Raw genomic sequence first — 24,122 nt, forward strand, 5'->3', positions numbered from 1 at the left:
CGGAGGCCGAGAAATGGATATCAATATGTAGAAAACAATATATATTTATATACAGTGGGAGTAGTCTTGTGTGTAGGACTGCTTTCCAGTGTAAAGACTGTTTTTATTTTTTTATATTTATTATAACGTTTGACAACCATGGATGGATCTGCATCAAATCTGTCAGTTGCTTGGCGCAGTCAGCTAAGTACAGTACGTGGATGTTTATACACTTCTGTACAGGTAAAAGTTAAGAGGGTCTAGAGGTGTTGGGGGCAGAGGGTGTGAAAAAGATGCTTACCATTTTAGCTCCAATAGACATTCTTGCGTGTGCCTCTATAATTTGACAGTTGTGCCACTATCGAATTCAGGCTTCTCCTAGGACATCTGTATGTATACTATTTCATTCTTGAGTAATTAACCCTCCCACCCTTTTGGAGATTATCCTGCTATTCTATTCAAAAGGTGTCACTTAAGATACCATCATTTTGGAGGAGTGGTTGCATGTAAACCTCGTTCTACGTCATGAATTGACCGTGTTAATGTCATTTCCTGTTAGAGTTCAAGGTTCAGTTACCCCATAAAATGATCTGAGACCAATAACCAGTGAAGGCCATTGTAGAGCACTGTTGGTATTGCTGCCTTTAAAGGAACATTGTTGCATTTGAAGTTTCACAAAACTGGTCCCAATCTAGCTTAATTTACCTCCTGTTATTTTATCTACTTTCTTCCTTTAAAATGGAAGCAAGATTTTATATTTTGTAAAAGTGCTTTGAAATCCCGGGCATGGAAGGGACTGGCCATTCTTTGAATTTACAGACGATTTCCATAGAGGAAAACTAGGATTAATAAATAACTTTGCTTTCTTAATTTTCTAAGGATTTTACTGTTCTTTATTTTACTAGGGAAGTGAGAATTGTGGTTTGACACCACAGCAGGCATTCCCCTCTGTTTGTTAAAATACATAATTTATCTACTACATTTATTTTTATGTAGACATCTGCACACACTATTTGGACTTGTGTATCTTTAATGTCCTGATTTGTGCTGTGGGTGTATTGCTGTGATAAGCATCTTTCTTGTTTACTGTTGTCCTTTATATTTGTGTTTCAAGGCTATTGAGAATGTGCACAGTCCCTACTCTTGCTCATTCTACTCTATACAACTAGTTATATTTGTATTCACTATGCAGTGCACCATGCTCTATTGACATTTTCACTGCTCTGTCCTCTTTGCAGATTCCCATTTTTGACGCAGCTGAGCGATACCAGCAAGCAGGCCTTCCTTTGATCATCCTGGCAGGCAAGGAATATGGTTCTGGCAGTTCCCGAGACTGGGCCGCAAAAGGACCTTTTCTCCTGGTAAGTTTAAATGTACAGCTAGTTTTCTCTGCAAGTTATAGTAATGTTACTTTGGACGTTACCATGGTGAATTGTGAGACGTTTGCACATTTCACAACTTCAAGGAGATCAGTGCCTCTAAACTTGGATGTAAATTTAAAATATGATTTTCTATGTCTAGGAATAAAGCTTCTCTTTGTCTCGGATCTTGTTTTGATTGCTAAGATTATATGCATTCTTTTAGACCGGAATTGCGATTTCAGAATTTCTTACTGAGTCAGTCATAAGCCTAAAACTGCAAAGGTTTATTTTTCTCTATTTTTGTTTTATGTAATATCTGTTCAAATAAATAGTAAGATGTTCAGTTTATAGTGTTGCCTGTAACATCGGCTTCAGCCTGTTTTTTATTAAATTAAGGGCAGTCGCAAATAATCCCGCCAGGGCCATTGGTTTCAAAATGGTGCTATGTGGTCCTTGACCCTGGGGTTCCCTAGCACAGTAGGGCCATATTAATCCCTAGGGTTGTGGGCAACACAGCATCATTTTAATTTCACCATTGTAGTTTACGTGTTCTATATTAGTAGTTTATTCACAGGGTTCTGAGTGGCATTGTGAAATTTGATTGTCTAGATAAGCATGTAAAACCCAGATGGATCTGGTAGCACTAATAGATCTACTTCAGGGTTCTGTCTTTGACCTCATGGTCAGATGTTCACATTTCAACAGGTATACACAGCTTTTCATCATTTTGAGATAGATAAAATGTGCACTTTGATAAAGTGAAAACCGTTGAGATGGGTAAAAATAAACAGCTGTTTTCAGCGCAAATATGCTCCAGGTTATGAATATGTCCTTTACAGGTACACTTATTATCTAATACGACCTATGTTATAATCAAATTGTCTTTAGCATACGAAGACCGACACTGAAGAAAGTAATGTTGATCTGCCATTAATCCCAGATGCACTTTTGTGTGAAATAAAAAAAAAATAGTCTCTTACTGAAGAGATGCCATGGACAGCCGTGTGACACAAATTGAGCCTTGCTACATGATTGTAGTTCCTGAATACATAATTGTCAGTATGTTTGCAGCAGCCAGATGTGCTATGGGGTTGTTAATTGGTCTGTCCATTAAATTGTGGACATGGACCAGATAAAAACCTCTCCCAAAATTATTTGACTGGGATGCAAGAAATTGTGCCTTGAGTCAACCTCTCGCTACAGAACAGTTTAGCATTTCCAAATATAATGATGACTTTTTGATAATTGTTCTTAATCATTGGATCTTCCAGGGAGTGTTGTTTGAATTATTCCCCATCATCAGTCTGGAGTCTTAGCAGCCCTGAGATAGGAAATAAGTCAAACATTTGAATCAATAAAATATTCAACTGCTGAGGGACAACCTTTTACACAATCTAAGCTTCTTTTTTACAGGAGCAACAACACGACATCAAATCGGAATTATCAGCTCATTTGTGTAATTGAGGACACAGAAAGCAGTTTGTTTCAGTCTTCTTGAAAAAGTCACAACAGACTGCAAAGTCAATTCTGCAGCTCCTAGACCTTATTAAGTTTTGAATGCTCTGGATTGCTCAGTCTGGGCATCAGACCACTACAATGGACTTTGAGTCTGTAATATAGCCACATTTGTTGAGCTCTAAAAAAACAGGTCTTTCATCCTACCAACCCAATTTGCCAAAATAAACATGGTGACAGACACAGCTTTGCTATGCTGGGAAGCTCATCTGGAGCACCATTTCAAGATTAGTCTGTTGATTTCAGGAGAATGCTTTCTTCACATATGCTTGGAATTGAAAGCTTCTCTTCTTCTGGGATTTCTTGCCTGTCCGGCTGTCGCTGTGGGCCGTTTCTCTCTACGTTGGATTTCATCTCTCCTCGTCAGCTTCTCGCCGGACCCGCTCCGCGGGTCCCGCTTCGTGAGGCGGGGAGAGTCGCCCTGTGACCGGAGGGGCTGTGCTGTTGGGCGCTTGTGTGGACAGAGGAAAGTACAGGGCTGCGAGCGGACCCGCAGGGACTCAAACTTCCAGGAGTCCCTGCGTGAGGTCAACCCACAACACCTGGGTCGCTCTCCCTGCCTGCCCCGCCCCTCGCCCCACCTCTCCCTTTATTACTGTGCTTTGGTACCGCTGCGCGGGAGCGCGCCGGGAGAAGCCCGGGACCGTCTGTGGCCGTCAGGGGCCGAAGGAGGCTGGGCTGGGCCCACCTTCTTTCGCCTGCACCTTCCTGATCCTAGCTGGACTGTGTTACAGGATACAGTCATGCCTTCACCGGCCCCAGGTGAAACTCCATCAAGGGCAGGGGGTAGCAATACTGGGACTCTGGATAACTACTTTAAATCAGCGAAGGGGGAAGGGGGAAAGGAAAGCTCCCTAGAGAAGCGTAGGGTAGAGCGCCGTCGCTCCATTGAAAACATGAAAAACAGACCTCTCAGTGAGATAATTCCCTACCCCATCTCCCAAGAGGAAAGCCCCCGTCATGGTAGTCAGGATTTATCAACCCAAGAGGGTGTCCCTCTACTATTACGGGATATTATCCCTAATCCCGGTACACTCCCTGAACAGACCATGGAGGCCATCCCACCCCCAACTGATAGCAGTATGACTGTTGATCTGGTTACCCAAACACCCCCGGCAGCCAAAACCAAGAAAAATAAGCCTAAGCAAACTGTTGTGGTGGAGGTACATGGCCCTCCACCCAACAAGCGCAGAAGAAAGACGAGGGGTGGGTAGGGAAAAACTAAAATTCCCCACTCAGACTTTGGGAAAAATTACAAGCCGGTACACACCCCAGATAGGCCCAGAGAGAAGGTACCTGCAGCCGCTTCCCCCAAGGGTACTAACATGACTACTGCTGTCGCCAATAGTGACCTAGGGATTAACCTACCCAATATAGTACCCCCTGCTACATCCCTGGGGAACATAGAATTCCTACTAAGATCACTCCTATTGCCTATTGGTGAGAGTTTAAAAAAAATAGAGATCAGGCTCACTATCCTAGAAGCTACCTTAACTAGTTTGAATGCCGCGGCTAGCAAGCAGACCAAAGCCGCTGGGCCCAATCTTTCTCTAGGGACCCTCCCCCATTCACAAAAACCTCCCCTCAATGCAGGACCCACACAGAGTGCCGCCGTTGCTCCCCCTTTGCAACCACTTATGTCTATCCAAGTCCCAGTTCCATCGAACATTCCTAATATTATGCCTCCCCAGATAGCAGCTCCAGCCTCTCATAGTTCAGTTCCAGGCATAAATCACAGGGCCCTACCAAACGTTTGTATCTCCCCTCCTCCGTCGGCAAAGCCCGCTCCCAGACCTCGGAGACCAGACTTGCCTCCGGAAGTTAACAGCCTTATGGTGGTACTGGCGGGTGCCCCCCCTCTTGAAAGGGGCGAAAATGGAAATTTCCAATCACTCAAGAGGAAAGTCATTAAGTGGCTCAATTGGAACAGACCCTTACCGCCTCACTTTAACAACGAGATCATCATGGTCAGAAGGGTACCATGGCTGGGGAGGACGAAGAAAACAATAATAGGGGATTGCATTATGGTGTCCTTCCGAGACCCTGGCCCTGTCTTACATATCTGCGCAGGGTCAAACAGATCACTGTACTCCACCATACAGTCTTTGCCAGTCTCCTTCTTCCCCCCCACCCGTATGCACCACGAGCCAGCACAAGGCAACTGGACAAGGGTAGAACGGAGACCCAGATACAAGGAACATGCTGCACGTCCAGTCTACCAACTGCCTGACACACCCTTCTTTCACTACAATCGTTTTAACTGTTTGGGTGGGTTGGACGGGGTTTGATTGACTGTCCTGAAATTCAGCCCCCAACCCTGTGACCCCGGACAATGGCCCCTGTGTTCTCTCTGAGCCAGTTGGATCTACTGTCGACAACGTCCCCGATGTAGCAAACGTTGTAGCATCTGGGACTGCCCCCCCCCCCCCGACACTTCCTTCTCTGCAACTTCTACTACTGAGCACTTGAGACTTATCTGGTGGAATGTGGCCGGACTTGCTAACAAGTTGATCACTCCAGACTGCATGACATACATTGAGACTGGGGATGTTTGCATGTTCCAGGAGACCTGGGCAAGGGAGGAACACACGCACCAGGGATACCAGTCATTCTTTATCCCGGCCAGGTGGGAGGGCAAAGGTCGCCCTTCTGGTGGACTAACAACGTGGGTGGCATCCCACTTAGGCTGCGAGGCCCTACGCTTACCGGTACCATCTGACGATATTCTTGTGGTTCTACTGTCCTGGCCGAATCAAGCAAAACTTGTTCTGATTAACATCTACTCGAGGCCAGTGGGAGTTGCCAGGGAGTCACCCACCATTGATGAACTCTCAGCTTATCTAGCCGAAATACCAGGAGATCTACCCTATATAGTGGGGGGGGATCTAAATTCCCATTTTGAGCCGCTGCCTGGCCTCCTAGAGGGTTTCCCGATGGAAGAAGAGGCCAGGTGGTCAGTACCTTCGGTAGAAGCCCCTCCCCTGAAGGCATAGACCCCCGTAGCATTGCAGATCACAGCCCTTACCCTAAAATTCGGAATTAGAGCCTGTAACGGCCGCACCAATTCAGATGTACCTAGCAGAACTACCTATAATAGAGCAGGAAGAAAATCCCGCTTGGATTATGTCTTGGTACAGATAGCGAACTGGCCTACTATAAGGATTTTAGGGTTACCGAAAGGCTAGATAGCGATCACAATGCTTTAGAGCTTGATCTCATCCATCCTGGCCTTCAAACCCTTGCTACAATGAGTGAGGAAAATAAACCTGAACTTCTACTGGCTAATAATGGAAGAAGAATCAGGTGGGAAAAAATAGCCTCGAGCCAGGAGAAACTCCCGAAGCTTTATGCAGGGTTAATCCCTATTCTAGAGAGTGTAGGAGATTTAGCCATCGAGGTGGGCAATAAAGACACACTGGGCAAACTATACCAGGCACACGAGGACCTCATAAAGGGTGCGGCCCCCATCCTATTCAGTAACGCACAAAACTCGGAGGGGGCAGCCACATAAATCCTCGTGGTATAACACAGCCTGTAAAAAGGCAAAGGGAGAACTTCTTAGAAATATTAAGGAGGGCCTAGGTGGTGAGAAGGCAAGAGAAAGCAGACGGGCTTATAAAAAACTACTTGCCCATGCTAAAACTGAATGGCAGGAGAATCAATGGGAGGAGCTTAATAATTCCCTTGCAAAAGGAGACCAAAGAATGTTCTGGAGAGTAGTGAATGGGGGGTCGGGGAATCTCCACTCAGCCATTGAGCCTAACATCGCAGCTGGGGTGTGGCAGGCTCACTTCCAATCCCTTTATAGCTCTGAGTTGGGAGAAACCACGAACGACATTGGTTGTGGCCAGGCGGTATATGAGGGGGAACCAATAACAGTGGGAGAGGTTAGGGCAGCAATAGCAGGTCTGACCTCGGGTAAGGCGCCAGGATTGGACGGCCTACCCGGGGACTTGTTCAAGCAGGAACCCGATGTTTGGGCCCCCTACCTTGCCGTTCTGTTTAACGGAGTTCTGAGCGGCATGGAGGTTCCGAGTACTTGGCTGGGGGCAGAGGTGGTTCCCATATTTAAGAAGGGCTCGCCCCTGCTCCCAGCCAATTATAGACCAATCAGCTTAATTGATGTACCACAGAAGCTGCTTGGTAGGGTACTGTTGAATCGACTTCAGGACTGGGCAGAAGAAATGGGTGTCCTTAGCCCCTATCAGGCAGGATTCAGAAAGGGAGTTTCAACAGTGGACCAGGTCTTCCGATTGAACATCATCTATTGGAGGGCAGCGATATTCGAAGGCGGCAGCTTATACACAATATTTGTGGATCTGAGGGCCGCCTTCGATCTGGTGCCCAGAGGTAAACTTTGGAGTGTCCTGTCTGAGATGGGTGTACCTGCGGACATCTTGATAATCTTACAGAGATTACATCACAATAACTATGCCCGAGTGAGGTGCGGGAAGTCAGGGGAATTGACGGATAGATTCCCCGTTGACAGGGGGGTTAGGCAGGGCTGTGTGCTCGCACCGACCCTGTTCTGCTTCTTTGTCAACGGGTTAATCGCCCACCTGAATGGCACTGAACACACTGACGCCCCAAAATTGAACGGTAGCAGGGTGCCTGCAATCATGTTTGCAGACACCCTGCTGCTGTCTAAAACCCCAATGGGGATTCAGCGGATTCTCGACTCTTTTGTGGCCTTTTGTACAGATAGGGTCCTAGAAATTAACGCCGCAAAAACTAAATTCATGGTCCTGAATCCAAGTCAAAAATTGCGCCCGAATCCACTACTGGGAGCGTCACGGCTAGAGAGAGTCTCCACCTTTGAATATCTAGGTGTAACCCTGAACGAGACTGTGTCATGGGGGCCACACCAGACTAGGGCCAACCTTAAATTAGTACAGACCACTGGGGGCATCGCGCGGATGATGAAAAGCTCGACACACCGGCCGTTGGGACCGCTCATCCAGATCTATAAGGCACAGGCCAGGGGCGCTACTATGTATGGGGCGGAACTGTGGGGACATACATCAACTCGCAGTCTGTCGGCAACTGAGAACAACTTTATTAGACAGATAGTTGCACTCCCGCCCAGCACTCCGCTCCTCCCCCTGAGGCTGGATCTGGGACTGAGACCAATAGCTGATGAAATAGGTCTCAGACCCATAGTCTTCTGGCGAAGACTATGGAGTAGCGAAGAACTCTCTGCTTATAGGGCGGAACTGAGGGAGCTTCTAACTCATCCTAAAGCGTTACAGATCCCTTGGGTAAAATATATTCAAAAATCATGTACGATACTGGGGCTCCCTGATCTTTGGTCTGATCCTGCTAACGCCTCACTAAACATCTCACGCAGAACTTTGGTCAATGTCTATCACGACCAGAAACTATCAACTGCCATGGACTGTCAGCGGGAGGGATCACTAACATCTGTATTTATGCTAAGCAAGGACTCATATAGGTTGGAAAGGGTTCTGGACGCCATGTCCCCTGTGTTGGCCAGGAAGCTGTTCCTCCAATGGAGATACGGCACATTGCCCCTGCGATCTTTTACCAGCTCCTGGACAACTCTGTCCTCCTCTAAGCAGTGTCCGACATGCTCTTATGCTGAGGAAAGTGACCTACATGTGGTCCTGTTTTGCCCAACCTACATGAAAGCTAGGAAATATTGGCTTCTCCCACTTATTAGAAACCTTGGTTGTAGGGAGTATCTCCCGATGTACAGAATTCTAAAAACCGATGTTTCGAGTCTAACCGTGTTTGCATTAGCAAAATTTCTCACTAATGTCTGGCATACCCGCATTCGTATTCTGAAGTTGCAGGCCCTGATTTAATTTTGTCTTTTTAAACGTAACCTTGGTAGTTTTAATTTTCAGAAATGAATGATTTTATAGTGTACAAATATGTACTGTTTGTTATTGTCGGTGATTTTATCATGGTTGTATGTGTTTTATTGCTGTTGTACATCTTTGATGGCCACATGGCCGAAATAAAGATTGAAAGAGAAAGCTTCTCAGTGCATTTGTCCAGTACTGTGAAGGAAATGGATAGAAGTTTGGAGCAGGACTTTCACAGCAATGATCTAAAAAAGAAAAGAGGAGTGAAAGCCATTTCAGTGGAAAAGATGAGAATGTGGCTAGGGGCCACAACAGCTCATTTGTCTGGGCGCTGACCACAATAGAAGACCAAATGAGCAGAAAGGGTTTGGCAAACCACAAATGCAAGCTTTTTCCAGAAGTGGTAGACTAAATTTCCAGAGAATGGAATAAAATGAAAATGCAAGCCGCAACAGCAAAAAATTAATTTCAACACTATAACTCAACGGAGAGCCTAATGAGACGTGCTGAGTCTAGAGTGGTTTTGCAGCCCCCTATGCATTTTCTGCAGATTGTTTGATCCAAAGAGTAATCCAAAATATCTATCAATTCTGTTTTCCCCATCCTTGTTTTTGATGTGGGCTTGCTAATCATTCAAAGATTGGGGAGAGACAGCATAGTCTTGACCATGGGGGTGGGGGGGGGGTCCTCTATCACTAAATACATTGATTGCAGGAAAGCAAGACTTGAAACCAACTCATTTGTCTATTATCTCACCCTTTTACCCAACTCTGGGCTTCTATAACCTAAAGTTTACAGACAGTCCTTGAATTTCAAGTCCAGCAGTTTGGCTGGTTAAGATCATCTATAGGGTTTTAGAACTAACTGAAATAAGGGAAAGGCTGCAACTTCGGACTTTCTCAAGGGGTATCATTATCCATTTGTTTAGTCTGGCTGCTACCTAGTTCTTCTTTGTATTATTTCTTAAAGCATTACTTTTTTTGCTTCTGATGCCCCATCCAGATTTGAATTTGGTAGGGCTGTACATTAGAGCCTTCTTGTATAAATCTGATTATCCCCTGGACATAATCCAGGCTCATCATTAGGCTGCTGTTGTAGTGTTGTCACATAAGGAACTTGCATTAAGGTATATCTGTTAGTGCAAATTTCCTTACCTTTGGTAACATTGTTTCTGATGGATCATAGCTTCCTTCTATCGCTTATCACCTCCCCTTTGTGAATTTGCCATCTTTCAGCATTAGCTTCTGAAAAGGGTATGAAAATCAACAGAAGTGAGAAGGGTACTCAAAATCAACAGAAGTGATGTAACTGGCTCCTATGGCGCCATATGTGTACCTGCAATGTCACTTCCTTTGGAGTCCTTTAGGTAAGCAGCTGAAGCCGCACAAGGACAACTGGGTGGACCGGATTACCATAAAAATGTCCCCCAATCTTGTTTGATATCTTAAACGGGTTCATATAAGAAATCTACAGGAAGCTGCAATACCGGCCGAAAGAGTGCTACTGAATGTAAGTAACTTATTCCACTAAAGCAGACTATCCAGTATACCTGTTCAGTCTAGGAAGGCTGAATCCATGCCAGATTGTGAGGATATCCATGTTCATACTTTTTATCTTAATACAACTGAATTACATTGTGTGCAGCTATCCCACAAATCTGGTATGGAGCCAGTCCTAAGTTGTATACTGATGCAGTAATGTGAAACACAAATGGACTGCATCATTATGTTTTCATTTTAGGCTTTCTTCATTACCACGATAGCTTAGGATCACAGCTTTTAGTATCACTCCTCATATGGGAGCAGCATCCAAAACCTCACTAATGAATGTGCCTTCCAAGACAAAGAGCTGAGTTTGTCAGCTGTGTTTTCAAACTAGTGACTTGACTGAAATTGTAATTCTGCAATCCAGTACCAATCGTGGTGTACGAGGACAATGAATGAAGTAGTGTGCCGGAAGCAGCACGGGTAGCATATTTAAATTGTGAAGCAAACTGATTGCAGAGTGGCACTCCTGTTCGGATGAGAAGTACTACTACATTCCAGTGCATTTTTTGTTTCATTCTTTGCTCATCGCAACTCGAGTGACATTGTTGCAAAATATAACCAGGGACTAATTGACATCTAATTTTGCAGGGAATCAAAGCAGTTCTGGCTGAGAGTTATGAACGCATTCACCGGAGTAACCTTGTTGGAATGGGAGTGATTCCACTAGAATACCAGCCGGGGGATAATGCAGACACACTCGGGCTTACTGGACGAGAACGCTACACCATCATCATTCCAGAAGATAATGACCTCAAACCACGAATGAACGTTCTAATAAAGGTGAGAAGAAATGGATAATATTCAAGATCAATGATGTTGGGCAAAAAATGTTCCTTAATTTCTAGTTATACAATTTTTCCAACTTTAGTTTTTCACTTCAGCCCACCGATAAATGAGTCACCCATAATTGGCAAGATAAACATAGCATTTGCTCTTGCGTGCCTAAAACGACCATAGGAGGCCATGCAAGTAAGTGAATGGTAGTTATCCCTCTGAACTGCTCATATAATGCTGTTCAGATACTTTGAGTTGACCTTTTCTTCTTCTAGTGAAGAATTAACTGCCTTTACAGTGAGGACTTTGGTAGTTTTCACATTAAAGCTGCAGTGCGCAGGTGTAAAGAAAGAAGGCCTACGTGGTTTCTGCACTAAAGCTTTATAATGGTAGTGGTCTGCAGACAACCTATATTTAACATATACAAGCACACGCAAAACAATTTTTCTTTAATCGCTTATTCTGCATATAAAAAGATCTCCTGATATGTTGAGTTCAAGAAAAAAAAGTACTATGATATTATTGCATGAGAGATTAATAAAAGAGAAATGTTTGTCTCAAAGACAGTTTAAGAGCTGGATCTGAAACTTCCTGCCACCACATTGACAAACCTCCCTGAAGTCCAGAATCTCCATAGAGCAGTTTGGTACAACAACAAAAAAGCGGAGATCCAGGGAGGCTTGTGCTAGACAAAAATGAGGAAGTTTGGCTTCCCTTGCTGCTTGTGTTAAGATTTGAAAACACTTGATTTCAGGACCGGCTTCAACCTACAGTATATCTGAGCAACTAGCTTTAACTACCCAATCCGGTAAAAGCTGAGGTCACTGATAAGACTTCAACAGCAAGTCCTTCCTCTCTGGGATCTTCGCTCTGCCCTTAAGGGATTATAGGTGGCTCCCTTTGAGCCGCTAGAATCCTCATCAGTTCAATAGCTTACTGCAAACATAACCTTCATAGTAGCCATAACCTCAGGAAGACGTTTGGGAGAAATAGGTGCCCTTTCATCATCTATTCCGTTTCCTCAATTCTTTTCAAACAGGGTAGTATTCCAATTGGACCCTAATTTAAGCAAAAGATTTATTCTCAAGTTTATACTTCTCAGGATGATGTTGTCCTCGCAATGTGGCTTTTGCAGTGGGTCAGCCTACTTACGCCACTAGTTAATTTCACTTTCATTGACCGCATTTTGCTCTCACAAGGAGTGCTTCCTCACACAAGCTACTTCCCTTCAGTGCCAGTGTTTTTGTTTCTACTTAATCATTTCTTTAGTGTTGCCTTTTTGTTTAGAGCCTCATGTGATAGCAGGGTCAATCTATTGGACATTCCATCTTTATCCGATCCCATCCACTACCAATACAAATTCTTTTTGGAGTGTTTTGCTTTTCGGACTGCTGCTATTTCACAGCATACCAGATCAAATTATGTTCATTTGAAAATGTTCTATTAAGTTATCCTCTATTTTCTTCTGTCTTGCCTTCTTACATTCTTTTTATCTTCCTCCCCGCTTTCTGCTTTAGTTCATTCCTTTCCTTTTTCTTTCTTGCCATCTTTTTTCTTCCTCTCTTTCTTTCTTTCCGGTCTTTTTTTCTTCTCCTTCTCCTTCGTTTTTCTTTTACTTTTTTTGCCTGCTTTCATTCTTGCCTTATTCCTTTCTTTATTTCTCTTCTTTCCTTCTTTGTTTTTCTTCTGTTTGCCTCCTCTATTTCCTTCTTTCCTTCTCTTTTCTCTTTCATTCTTTTAATAGTTTTTCATTTGATTTCCTCACTTTCTTTCTTCCCATTTTCTCGTCTGCTTCCTTTCCTGCCTTCTATCTTTCTCGAAGCCAAGAGGTTTGCAGCCAGTGCCAGACTGATTGGCATTTTTAATTCTGTCTTCGCCAAGACCTTTTGATTTTACCAAAATTCTGTGTAAAACATAGTTAATTATAGGGGTTTCAATCAGTCTTCATGCATTATTCGTCCGTGGTTGGTGTCATTCACACTTTTACCACCCACTCCAGCACGCATTAAGGGGAAATGTATCGGCCCACTTAAGCCATTAGCAGACTTTACTACAAGTTAGGACATGCTTCCCTTTCACAAGGAGCACACGCACTCCCAAAGTAGTCCCCGTCAATGCCAGGGACTACCATGGTAATGCTTGTGTTTTTTTTTTTAACCTAATGCAACTGTTTTGCCTGTAGTAGTTATTATTTTTTTTAGATTGAGGAGGGACCAGCATTAACCAAAGAGTTTTTTCCCCTGACTGACATGTTGAACAGCACCAATGCTACCAAAGATATTGGCAAAGCCAGTAGCGAGACCTATCAGCTTTGCCAATGGTTATTTTTTTCTTTGGCAAGGGAGGGGGGGCAGGGGCAAGGCACACAACAGGAGGGTAGGGGATGAGAGGGAAGAAACAACACAGGCAACAGGAGGGTGGGGAGTATAGCCCAAGATTAGCACGCTCACAGTAACATTGCACAACAGCATTTAAACTGCAAAGTACTCTGTTTAAAGCACACATTAGTAGGACCCTCCCCTGGTAGTTCATAGGTAAAGCTACAGTGGTTCTGTCGGGGAGAAAACAAATACTTTGCAACTGACAAGAATTCTTGTTACCAAAACTGCTGAATGAGAAGTCTTCACATCCACTGACTTTATGCCTGGATTTACTTCAAATTATCTTCCGTTTTCCTGACTCAATTCCTACTTGACATAGGGCACAACTTTGCTGTGTTATTTCAAGGCGAATTTTTCACTTTACCTCATCTCAGAGATTCCACTTACCTGAGCCTTCCTGACAAGTGCAGATCTTTCTGGCGGACTCGACTCAGCGAGGGTCGCCTAGGGATACTTCCCACTTGCTGGGCTGTCCTTTGTCCTGAAGAAGACCCACTTTGACACCATACTAACTCATTATCAGGGTCAAAACGTCGACGATAACACATGGCTCCGTCTTAACAAATCCCTTGGTGTACACTAATGAGCGGTCCTGCCATAAACAGAGGTATTGGCTTTGCTATTGTTCTGACCGTTCTTCAACTTGTACATATTTGTATATAGCTTCAAATAGTTCAACAACTTCGAGGTATGATGGCATCTTGTATTACAATAGTACCACATGCAAGACTACATATGCGTCCTTTGCAGGATTGTTTATTAATTCAGTGGTCTGTCACGGGGTAAATTACAAGATCTAGTGTTGATTGCTGCACACATCATTCTCTGGAGTGATGAAATACACAGAACGTATCAAAAGGGTGGCCGCTCCTCAACCCTGTTCTCCAGATCATTCTCACAGCGGACGCATCCCTTACAGGGTGGGGTGCACATCTACAGAATCTCACAGTTCAGGGTCTCTGGGACATCAAACGCCAGATTCTCCACATCAACTGCCTAGAGCTTAAAGCAGTTCACCTAGCATTGAAAGCAGTTCTAGTCCACCTCAAAGGAAAAGTTGTCTTGGTCTGGACGACCAAAAGAACTGCGATATTCTGTTTACAAGAGCAAGGGATGGGAGGGACACTCTCTACAGTTATCACGCCTATCTCAGATGATTTTGATTGGGCAATCCGCCCAACATTCACCTGTTAGCGGAACATCTCCCAGGGGCAGAAAAAAATGTTGCCGATCTCCTATGCAGGATGTGGCCATAAGTCTACGAGTGGGAATTCCACCACAGAGTCCTCGTCCCATACTTCCGCAGGTGGGTGGTTCCTCTTCGCAGCTGCAAACAACGCAAAATATTCAACTTTCGCTTCCAGACTCACTATGTAAGTGCAATGCTCTATGGATGTACTGGTCCGATATTTGCCTGTGCTTTTCCACCTCTCCCTCTTTTGCCATTTCTGGTTCAGAAGCGAAGGTAAACACCTCTCACCCTAATTTTAATAGCTCTCACTTTGGCTCAACAACCATTGTTCACCACACTACTTGAACGTTTAGTAGTGCCACTTGAGAAGCTTCCCCTCAATCCGATCTTCTGACTCAGAATCATGGAGAAGTCAGGCACCCAAATCCAAAGGAACTCAACCTTGCAGTTTGGCTCCTGATGTCATAGAATTCAGTTGCCTAAATCTCCCACCAGAATGTTTGACCATTCTCAGAGAGGAATGTAAACCTACAACCAGGGCATGTTACACTGGAAAGTGGAAAAGATCTGTTTTCTACTTTTGTGGTTATGCCAACAGGAGGATACCTGATCTTTTTCTTAAAAGCACTGCTTACAATAGAGCTGTTTTTCAATGGCTACACCCCACTTGCACTAACCTTCCTCCACTGTAGGCCTCCTGTATTCAATAAAAAACCTAGGCTTCCTAGGCCAAGAATGTCAATTGACTTTAGCTCAATTATCTGTGGTTTTCAAGATATTTGGTTTCGCATTGAAGAAAACCACAAGCTTACATTAGTTAGAACGAATGCCTCCCTCAGCAAAGCCGAACAAATACTGGAGTCCCTTTGTTCCATAGTTTTCTTGTGAAGAATGCAAGCGAGAGCCTCTGAATACCTAAACAGATATGTGGGCACAGATTTTAAAAATGTATACTAAATGTAACCACAAGCATACACAATTTAGTTCTCGCCGGCGATGCAATCTGCGCAAATACTTGCAGATGTCGTTGTGAATAGTTATTTTGTAATGTTTCTTACAAAAAAAAGAAAAAGCATTGCACCGGCTGGCGGTATTACAAAACAAAACCCACAAGGTGCGACAACTCACTTTCTGCACAATGTAGTCGCATACACGAGGTGGAGCTTTAAAATTCTGGCTCTTGCATTGCCGGGCTGCAATGCAAAGAGACAATTTTAAGTTGCAAGAATCAGCAGCTTGTCTCGCGGACAACAGATGGCACCAGAGAACGCTCTGTGGCTTGCACGAAATGAAAACGTGTTTGTGACAATAAGTAAATGTTCCTGTTTTGCACAAAACATACTGTTTTCTAAGTGCCGCATTTTGGAGTGCGATAAGTGCCACTCAAAGGCCCACATTTGATGGTAAGGAAACAAAACAGAGTGAGAGTGAAAGTGTCTAGCACCTGTGTATATGTGCCATTGCCTCAAACAGTGATGTAACATTGCAGTCTTTACAAGTTGAAGCAACTGTGAAAACAAGAGATAATAAGGAGACAGACAAGACACACAGATTCATTTGTGTTTACAAAAAACCAGACTTACCCTGTGTGTCTGTGATTCTGGAGAGAACTGAACAAGCACTGAAGACAGGCAAACAGTGTCTGACATTTGACCTCGGTCTTTGAATGCACAGCAAACGAGATAAGAACAAGATTTACAGTTTACACAGGAGCTTGAAGGAAGTGAAAACAGGACTGATCATGTGAATTCCTTTTTAACAAAGAAAAAAGTAGTTTGTAAAATGGTGATCAGTGGATTGATATAGTACTTGGTCTCTGCTCTCGAGGAGGGCTAAACACAGGAAGAGGCATGACAAATGCATGTTTAACACAAATGGGGCCTCTCCCAGTCTAGAGACCAAGGTGCTTGAGTGTTAAATTGGGAGTGTGGGCATCTCACAAAAAGTGAAGGACTGGTCTCGCACACCTCGCCCTCTAGAGACTTGGTTTGGTAGAGGGTGGGCATACACCTGACGACAGGGATGCACTTCTAAGCTAAGTGGGGGCCCATGAAAGAGTGAGTCGGATTAAAAAGCCATTATAGATGCCAAATGGATTTTAAATGTGAATGGCAGCTATATGGTATTAAAAACAAGTGAATGGTGTAATGGGGATTTAATTGTCCCCCCATAGTGGTGAGTACGGTCTGCATGTTTCTGCCGATTGGCCCAGTTGGGTCCTTGGCATTCATCAGGACCTATAGAGACAAGCATTTGCAATGCAATAGGTCTTGCATTTACGAGAGTTTGAGCTATTGGCATTGTAAATGACAATGCCTTTTATTTATGTCTTGTTTTAAACAGATAAATAAAAGGCATTGTCATTTATAATGCCAATAGCTTAAACTCTCGCAAATGCAAGATTTATTGCATTGTAATTGTGTGCTGTTAAAAATAAAAAGCGTTGGGAGAGAGCTTGTCTTGCCTGCAGCAGCAAGCAGGACAAAGCTATTTGAGAAAATAGTGCTCGGAGGCTGTAAATAAAGCCTGAGCAACAACACACGAAACGGGGTGTCCCCATGGGAGGTTACAAAATGAGTAAACAGAGAGGTGGCCCAACTAGTTCCAGGGAACTGAGCACTTATAACCTATAGGCAAATAGAATGACCCCTGGAAGTAAACTCACATTCAAGAACCTCTTTCATACACAATAGACGCTCTATACCAGCATTTTATACAACCCCTCATGCACCCTTAGAATGTGGCATAAAATAATAAACCTAAATTGAAATGTAGTGCTAACACAATTTTATTTATAAAAAACACAAGAATACATCTCAATCCATACATAGATTAAAAATCTTTTACTCCATATCTCAAAGGATAAACATACAATAATATATGCACTTTAAAAATAAATACAATCATTTTTATAAAATATTTATCTCATACATTGAAAAACACATTTATGTATTTAAAATAAAAACCCCAACATTACAGTAAGTTTGTTCTGTTATAACCCAAAAAAATATCCAAATCTCATATATCATGCAGAGATATCTTGGTAAAAAAGATTATTCTTATCCAAGCATCCCCAATTTTGGATTCTTTGTGGACAAGTGCGTCGACGCGTTTCGGTGGTATCACTTGTTGGGTAACCGCCTTCTTCAGGACAAAATGTTTTTAGAGGGTCAGATTTCTCCACTTTTTCCATGTAGGTAAAAAAAAAATTCTTATCGGCCAAGCTTAAAGCCATATGTGTTTTTACATTTGATCTATTTTAAGTACATTTCATTGTTCCCATATATCTTTCATGTACACATTCACTAATTTACATTCCCTCAATCAGGGATGCCATCTGTACACGCACTACATTCCAATTAGGAGCAGGACAGGAAAGGTGCCACTCCCTTATCTACCGCATTTTCACTCCCTTCTCCCCACTGAAGGTTATTCCATACCCTGCCCAACTCTATCATCCGTGCTTCCAACCATATCCTTTTCCTCCTCATCCTACTAACCGTTATAGGGGTAATATTGCACCATCCATGTGCATCTTATCTTGTTTAGACACCTTCCTTTAAGGTGTGGCAGCCGACCCCTTTAGATCTATATCAGGATAAAAAATTTACGGTGGGTCAGAAGTGCTCTTATCGAGTCTTTATGTTGTATAAATGGAAGTACTTGTCATCTTGCAATGTTACCTCTTAAATCTCACCTTAAAATTGGTAATTATAAGGTCCACCATCTCTATTTTTATCTGGTTATGCCGCTTCAATATCCACATTTCTTTTACTCGATGGCCGCGTTATCATATGGGACCAGTTTGGCCAGTAAACCTGTAGTGGAATAAATGACAGGGAAGGGAAAAAAACTAATTTTATTGATATTCTTCTGTTAATAAAACTTTATTTCACCTCCAGTTACTGGTATTGCTTACCTTTCATCTTAATAACAGTTTCCTCTGCACATCACACTGTGAGGTTCCACTAATTTTCCCACAAACACCTATAGATGTATGATACGTCTATCTGGGTTTTATAGGCTCTCCGGGATCTTAACTTGCCCGCTCTATCTATGGAGCATAAGGGTATATGTATTCAGCTTTATTTTCCGCCATTGCTCTTTTAACCACATTACAAACTAATCTATTCCCTTTGTTTTTATTGTTCTCAGGCCACTAATTTTTACTTAATATGAAATGGAGTCCGGCACCTCTCTCTGTGGTCCGAATATTTTGTGTCTATATGCTTTTAGAGCGGTAAACTTCTTTTGCTCCCTCTTCTATATTCAAATTGGGCCCAAATATAACCGCGTTTTTTTAATATTATAGAAAATAGTTTATTTGGGGGGCCTCTTGCCCGCTAACTATATCTCCAAACTCTGAAGCCCTGAAGGGTCCGGTACCTTATCGGTAACCCCGGCGCAGTCATCTATTGCTCCGGATTAACCCGTGTCTGGCACCTTTTCAGTAACCCGACGCGTTATGCCTGGTATTTCCCATTCTAGCCCAAAAACGTATGATGGGTGTTTACTGGTGTTTGTGTACTGTCTCCAGTCGGTACCACTGGACTGTTATTACCACCCCATGTTATATCATCCATGTTATAATGTGGATTATGGGCGGGGCTACTGGCATTGATTTGCATAGTTATGGATTTGCCACATAATCCATCATCTGGTGCATAATTTAAACATTTTAACAAAAAAATTGTTTCAAGCTCAAACCGATCAAAAGTTACTAAAAATGTGGCGACGCTTGTTGCTGTGCATGGGATGGCAGTTCGCCAAAGTTGACTGTTCACCTTTCAGTTTCATATGTCTTTCACTTGCATATTGATGTATTTGGGTGTTAAACTAGCACTAATACAGTGAAGCCTTTGTCCATAGTTAACGTGCAAAAATGGCAAAACAATGAACTGATACTATTGCAAAATGTGCCGCACCATGCCGAATAATTTGCGCTTGCATCAGTCATCCCTGCCGCATAATTTGGTCCTCTATTGCCGCATTATTCCACTCAACCCGACCATAGGGATGTGTCCTCATACATGCAACCACATCCACACACGGTTCACTCAGGAGGCCGTACATCACACCTGGCCTGGAGCCCAGTGCCACGCTGCGGCGGTTCCTGTTGTGCGGGGACCTTTCCTCCATGCACACAGGTAAATTTGAGTTGGAAAGTGGCAGTAGTCGCAGGAGCCGAGCTGCCCACTCTTTCTCTGCTGTGCTCGCAGCTAGATGTCAGCTGCTGATAAGCAGCGGGCCCTGATCCCCATTCTGATAATGATTGCCAAGCCTCCCCACTCCCCAGCAGGCCCACGCTAGACTCCCTTACAATAACACACTGCCGATGACCACGCACAGGGCTCCCAACAAACTGTCCCACCGCTAATGTGATTAATGCCGGGGCTTTTTTAAATTCTGTGATGGGATGGATGGTGGGGTAAGTGTAGGGAGAGGCTGCTTACATTTGCACTTTTTTGCACACGCAAGCACTCGAAAAATGTCACCAGAGGGTTATGAGAATATTTTTTATTTCTTGCCTTTTTTTTTTATCAGGCCCCGGCTGGCTGCTTTTTTTTCAGATTCTTATCAACATTTCTGTTGCTTTTTTTTTCAACAAATATGTATGAGAAAAACAAACTGAAGCCGAACCATACTGCAGATATTGTTGATTGATTGTGGCAGATACGGTTTGCTGGACTCTGTTTTTCTTGTTCAGTAGACTGTTGTTTTTCACGTTTCTGTAGTTTTTGTCTTTCTGTAACACTTGATGGTGAAAGGGGGATTTGTGTGTGGAACAAGAATGCATATCTAATTTTAAACAAGACATCAGCGGTGCTTTCATGTACTTGCTTCCCTGAGAAATGGATCAAAAAATGAACAATCCTGTGAGTAGTGAGCGCACGTCACAGCGAGACATGTGGTTTCAATTATTGCGCCCGTGCCTGGGCACGATAATTGAAACCACATGACGGCCTGGTGCACGTAGTAGACACCAATAGGCCGTGGGCGGAGCAATGCGCCCGCCTTTGGCCTATTGCGTGCCGTCTTAGTGAAAAACACGCATGCAAAGCCCAATAGCGTGCCCCTAAAGGAAAAGAACACGCTCGTGCGTGTCCCATTCCTAGGTCAGCATCTGAAACCCCTTTTTTACCTACTAAATGTCTCACTCTGCACGAGGAGTGCTGCACACTGCAACGCTATGCGCGAGACCTAAAAAGGGGACTCCGCTCTTACCAAATTGTGGTGAGAAGGTACCACTTCGTGGGGTGACCTATGTCACACTCCACTGGGGAACAGCTTGTGTTATTTAAACCCTATGACAGGGACCTGCATGCCCCATAGGAAGATGAGGGAAGGAAGACCCCTGTCTTGCCAAGACCTAACCAGTATTGCCAGAAAGCTTTCGCCCAACAATAGACCTTACTGACTTTACATATTGATTGCGAATTAATTCTTATTTGACTGCTGCGTTTTCTTCCTCATGATATTCAGTTGTAGAAGGTAGAGAACTAGTCAAGACTTTGAATTACAAGGAAGTAGTATTTTCTTACACTCTTTCCTGTTTTGAGATAAACATGTCACTCTGACCATTACTGTACTCTACACTAGACTCTAGAAACTGTTCTCTTCATTTATTTACTGCATCACTTTACAACTCCTGGGAGAGTTTTTGGGAGAACCTTCATTCAGACACCCCAGAACCTCTAACTCAATCAGAAAAGGTAAATTTTTTAAGTCTTGTGCACAGGAATGGGGCAAGCTTTTGATATATGTAGCCTTACCAAGTAAGTGTGTTACCTTCAGCTGTTCCTCTTTTGAGAGAGAGTCCCTTAAAATATTTACAGTCTAAAACGTAAGCGATTTTATAGCCAAGTAGAAAAGCTAAGATTGACTGCAATCTTTAGTTGCAACCATTATTCTGATGGGCCTGTACTCATCCAAATACAATCTCCATCTTACATCTGGAAATCCGGGAAGGACTTAAGTTTTCATCTAAAGTACTAACTTTCACATTTCTTTAAAACATTATACTCACTAGAATTAGAATTGCCTTTTTGAAAAAAATTCATATTTTCATGCAGTGAAACTAAATATTATTTCCTTTTCTACAGCTGGACACCGGGAAGACCTTTAAAGCAGTCATGAGATTTGATACAGATGTGGAATTGGCCTACTTCCAAAATGGTGGCATCTTGAACTACATGATCCGTAAAATGGCTAATTAGGCGTGAACTGAAAGAGATGTCCAATAAAAATGCCTTGTTGTGCCTCCTCCTCCTTTCTTCCCACTTGGCCTGGCATGGGCCTGCACAGAATCCCAGACCTAGGAAAGCACGACAATGAAATGGCTGGTCTGGTTATGGGCTTTGAATCCATGCTGCTTGTTTACACTGTCCGAATGTTTTTCACAACCCTACAAGTTTGTTCATTTAATGAGCGTGATGGACAGAATGCAGTACGGTTGTGAAACAGCAAGGTGAAGTCCAGAACTGCCAAGATCCCCCATGATTGTGATAAACTTTCAGTTACACCTTTCTCCATTGATTGGGATAGAGTGCAGATGACCAATGAATGCTTCCCTTTACGAATAGACTCGCTGGGTCATGGCTAGAAAGATATATGTTGACTAAGACAGTGGGAGGAGGACGATATCACTTCATGGGCCATCTGTGATGGCTACAATTTCAGTTTTTAAACTCTTACCTCGATTGTTCCTTTAGCTCTAGAACCCGTCCCTAGCTGAACACATTCTTAATTTGTTGGATTGTTTCTTTACCACCCTTGCCGTCCATTTCATTTGCAATTATGCTTGAGGTAAGCGAACAAACATGATATGTTTTTCTATCACCCAAGATTTTATCACTGCTTTAATTCCCAATACCCCAAAACAAAATATGATAACCTGCAAAATGTGGTAATCTATATATTCTACCTAGAATAAGTAAAATATGGCAACCGAATTAAAAATACAAAATACCCTTGCAAAATTTTCTTATGTGTTTTTCTTTTATTGTGGGCAGTACACAATGCTATCAGGCGTGTGAGAGCAGACGTCACTCTGGTCTGTAAGCACTATGGGGTGAAATAAAACCATCTTTCAAAAAATACCCTTCAATTTGATGATAGTAAGACTCACATCAGCACTTTTAAACAAAATGTACTTCGATATCCTATCTTCAATTCTAATGCTTATTAAATAACCAACTTTTACAGAATATTAAAAATGTGAATTTTCATTTTCTTTAAAAAAAAAAAGTATCCCTTGTAAGCTCTAGTTTTTGTTGTGTAGCATTAGATTGTTACAAAAACAATTTCTAACTTGAATCAGATTAAAAACTATTTTCAAGACTGTTGTGGTTTTCATTGTTGCTTCTGTGTCCTTCTCTGTCTATGGGTTTTCGATCAACCTGGGTATGTCTGCCAGACTTAATTATCGAAGGCCATGACATAAACTGACAAATTGACATTATTAAGGCCATCCTGTTGGCAGGTTCTTGACATGCATAGCGTTCAAGTGTCCATGATATGGACATGAAGATGGGGATGATGTAGCTACACCTGTGGATGGTTCAGGGGAATAGAAGTTCCTGACACTGCGCTGTTACTGCAAGCAGGATACCGCACAAGCAGTGATGCAAATCATCTACAGACTGTTGGGTTGGAGGTGACTGAGTATAGAAAAGTGCCACTTTTTGACATGGTCACCCCCACTTTTTGCCTGGTATTTGATGTGATTTTGACTGGAAGTGCACTGGGTTCCTGCTAACCAGGTCCCCAGTGCCAGATCTCCTTCCAAAACTGTGCTTCTGATGGATACATCTGCCTGTGGATTACTCCCCTTATGAATATCCCCTGCGCCAGCATTCCGCAGATACTTTTTCCTAGCTCTCCACGCTGACTTAGTCGTCACAATACCATGGCTCCAATCGCAACTCCGTTTGACGTCACTGGAGCCATAAGAGAGCCTCGTCGGTGTGATGTCAGTTCCCTTTTTTACGCGCCGTCAACGTATAACGGTTTCTGGCACTCTCCATACTGTTTGGTTACTTTTTTATCTCCAGGTTTAACTGTTGCTTTGCGATGGTGACTTTGAGGAAGTCAGGATTTAGGCCCTGTAGGGAGTGTTGGCGTCATGTGTCCATTACTGGCCCTCAAGAGGACTGTTTGTGGTGTTTGTCGTCGGATCACGGCGTGGAGGGCTGTTCCTGCTGTTGAAAAATGAATCCAAAGGCTGTGAAAGAACGGAGGCCAAGCTTTTTATGGCAAAAGCAATGAAGGAGAAGAGAGGGCGAAAAAGATCAAAGTTGTCGACTTCGCATGCTTAGAAGTCAAGGAAGCATAAGAAGAAGAGGAGGCATGGCTCTCGGTGCCGTTCGTCGAAGAAGACTTCGAGATCATCTACGGCTCCTCAATGTCATCAGAAAGACTTTGTGTCTCCTTCGCCATCTCGGATGACCCTGAAATATCTCCTTCTCCAAAAGGTACTCGGGCGAGGTCACCGGCACCGAGGGGCTCCCCGGATTTGGAGGGCTTGCCAGTTCACGATGATCCTT

At 43.3% G+C, this 24,122-nt stretch overlaps 1 protein-coding gene across 5 annotated transcripts in view; it reads left to right on the forward strand.

Moving 5' to 3' along the window:
* Nucleotides 1-22,917, forward strand: part of ACO1 (aconitase 1) — a 533,052-nt gene extending 510,135 nt beyond the window's left edge. For all 5 annotated transcript variants that reach the window (XM_086961481.1, XM_086961482.1, XM_086961478.1 and 2 more), the window contains 3 exons: nucleotides 1,218-1,340; nucleotides 10,819-11,010; nucleotides 21,681-22,917. In XM_086961481.1, coding sequence (XP_086817607.1) covers nucleotides 1,218-1,340; nucleotides 10,819-11,010; nucleotides 21,681-21,794 — 429 coding nt within the window. In that variant the 3' untranslated portion in view covers nucleotides 21,795-22,917. The remainder of the gene's footprint in view (nucleotides 1-1,217; nucleotides 1,341-10,818; nucleotides 11,011-21,680) is intronic.
* The last annotated feature ends 1,205 nt before the right edge of the window (nucleotides 22,918-24,122 follow it).

Source organism: Lissotriton vulgaris, chromosome 3_1 (genome assembly GCF_964263255.1).
Source record: "Lissotriton vulgaris chromosome 3_1, aLisVul1.2, whole genome shotgun sequence".
Classification (NCBI taxonomy): Eukaryota; Metazoa; Chordata; class Amphibia; order Caudata; family Salamandridae; genus Lissotriton; species Lissotriton vulgaris.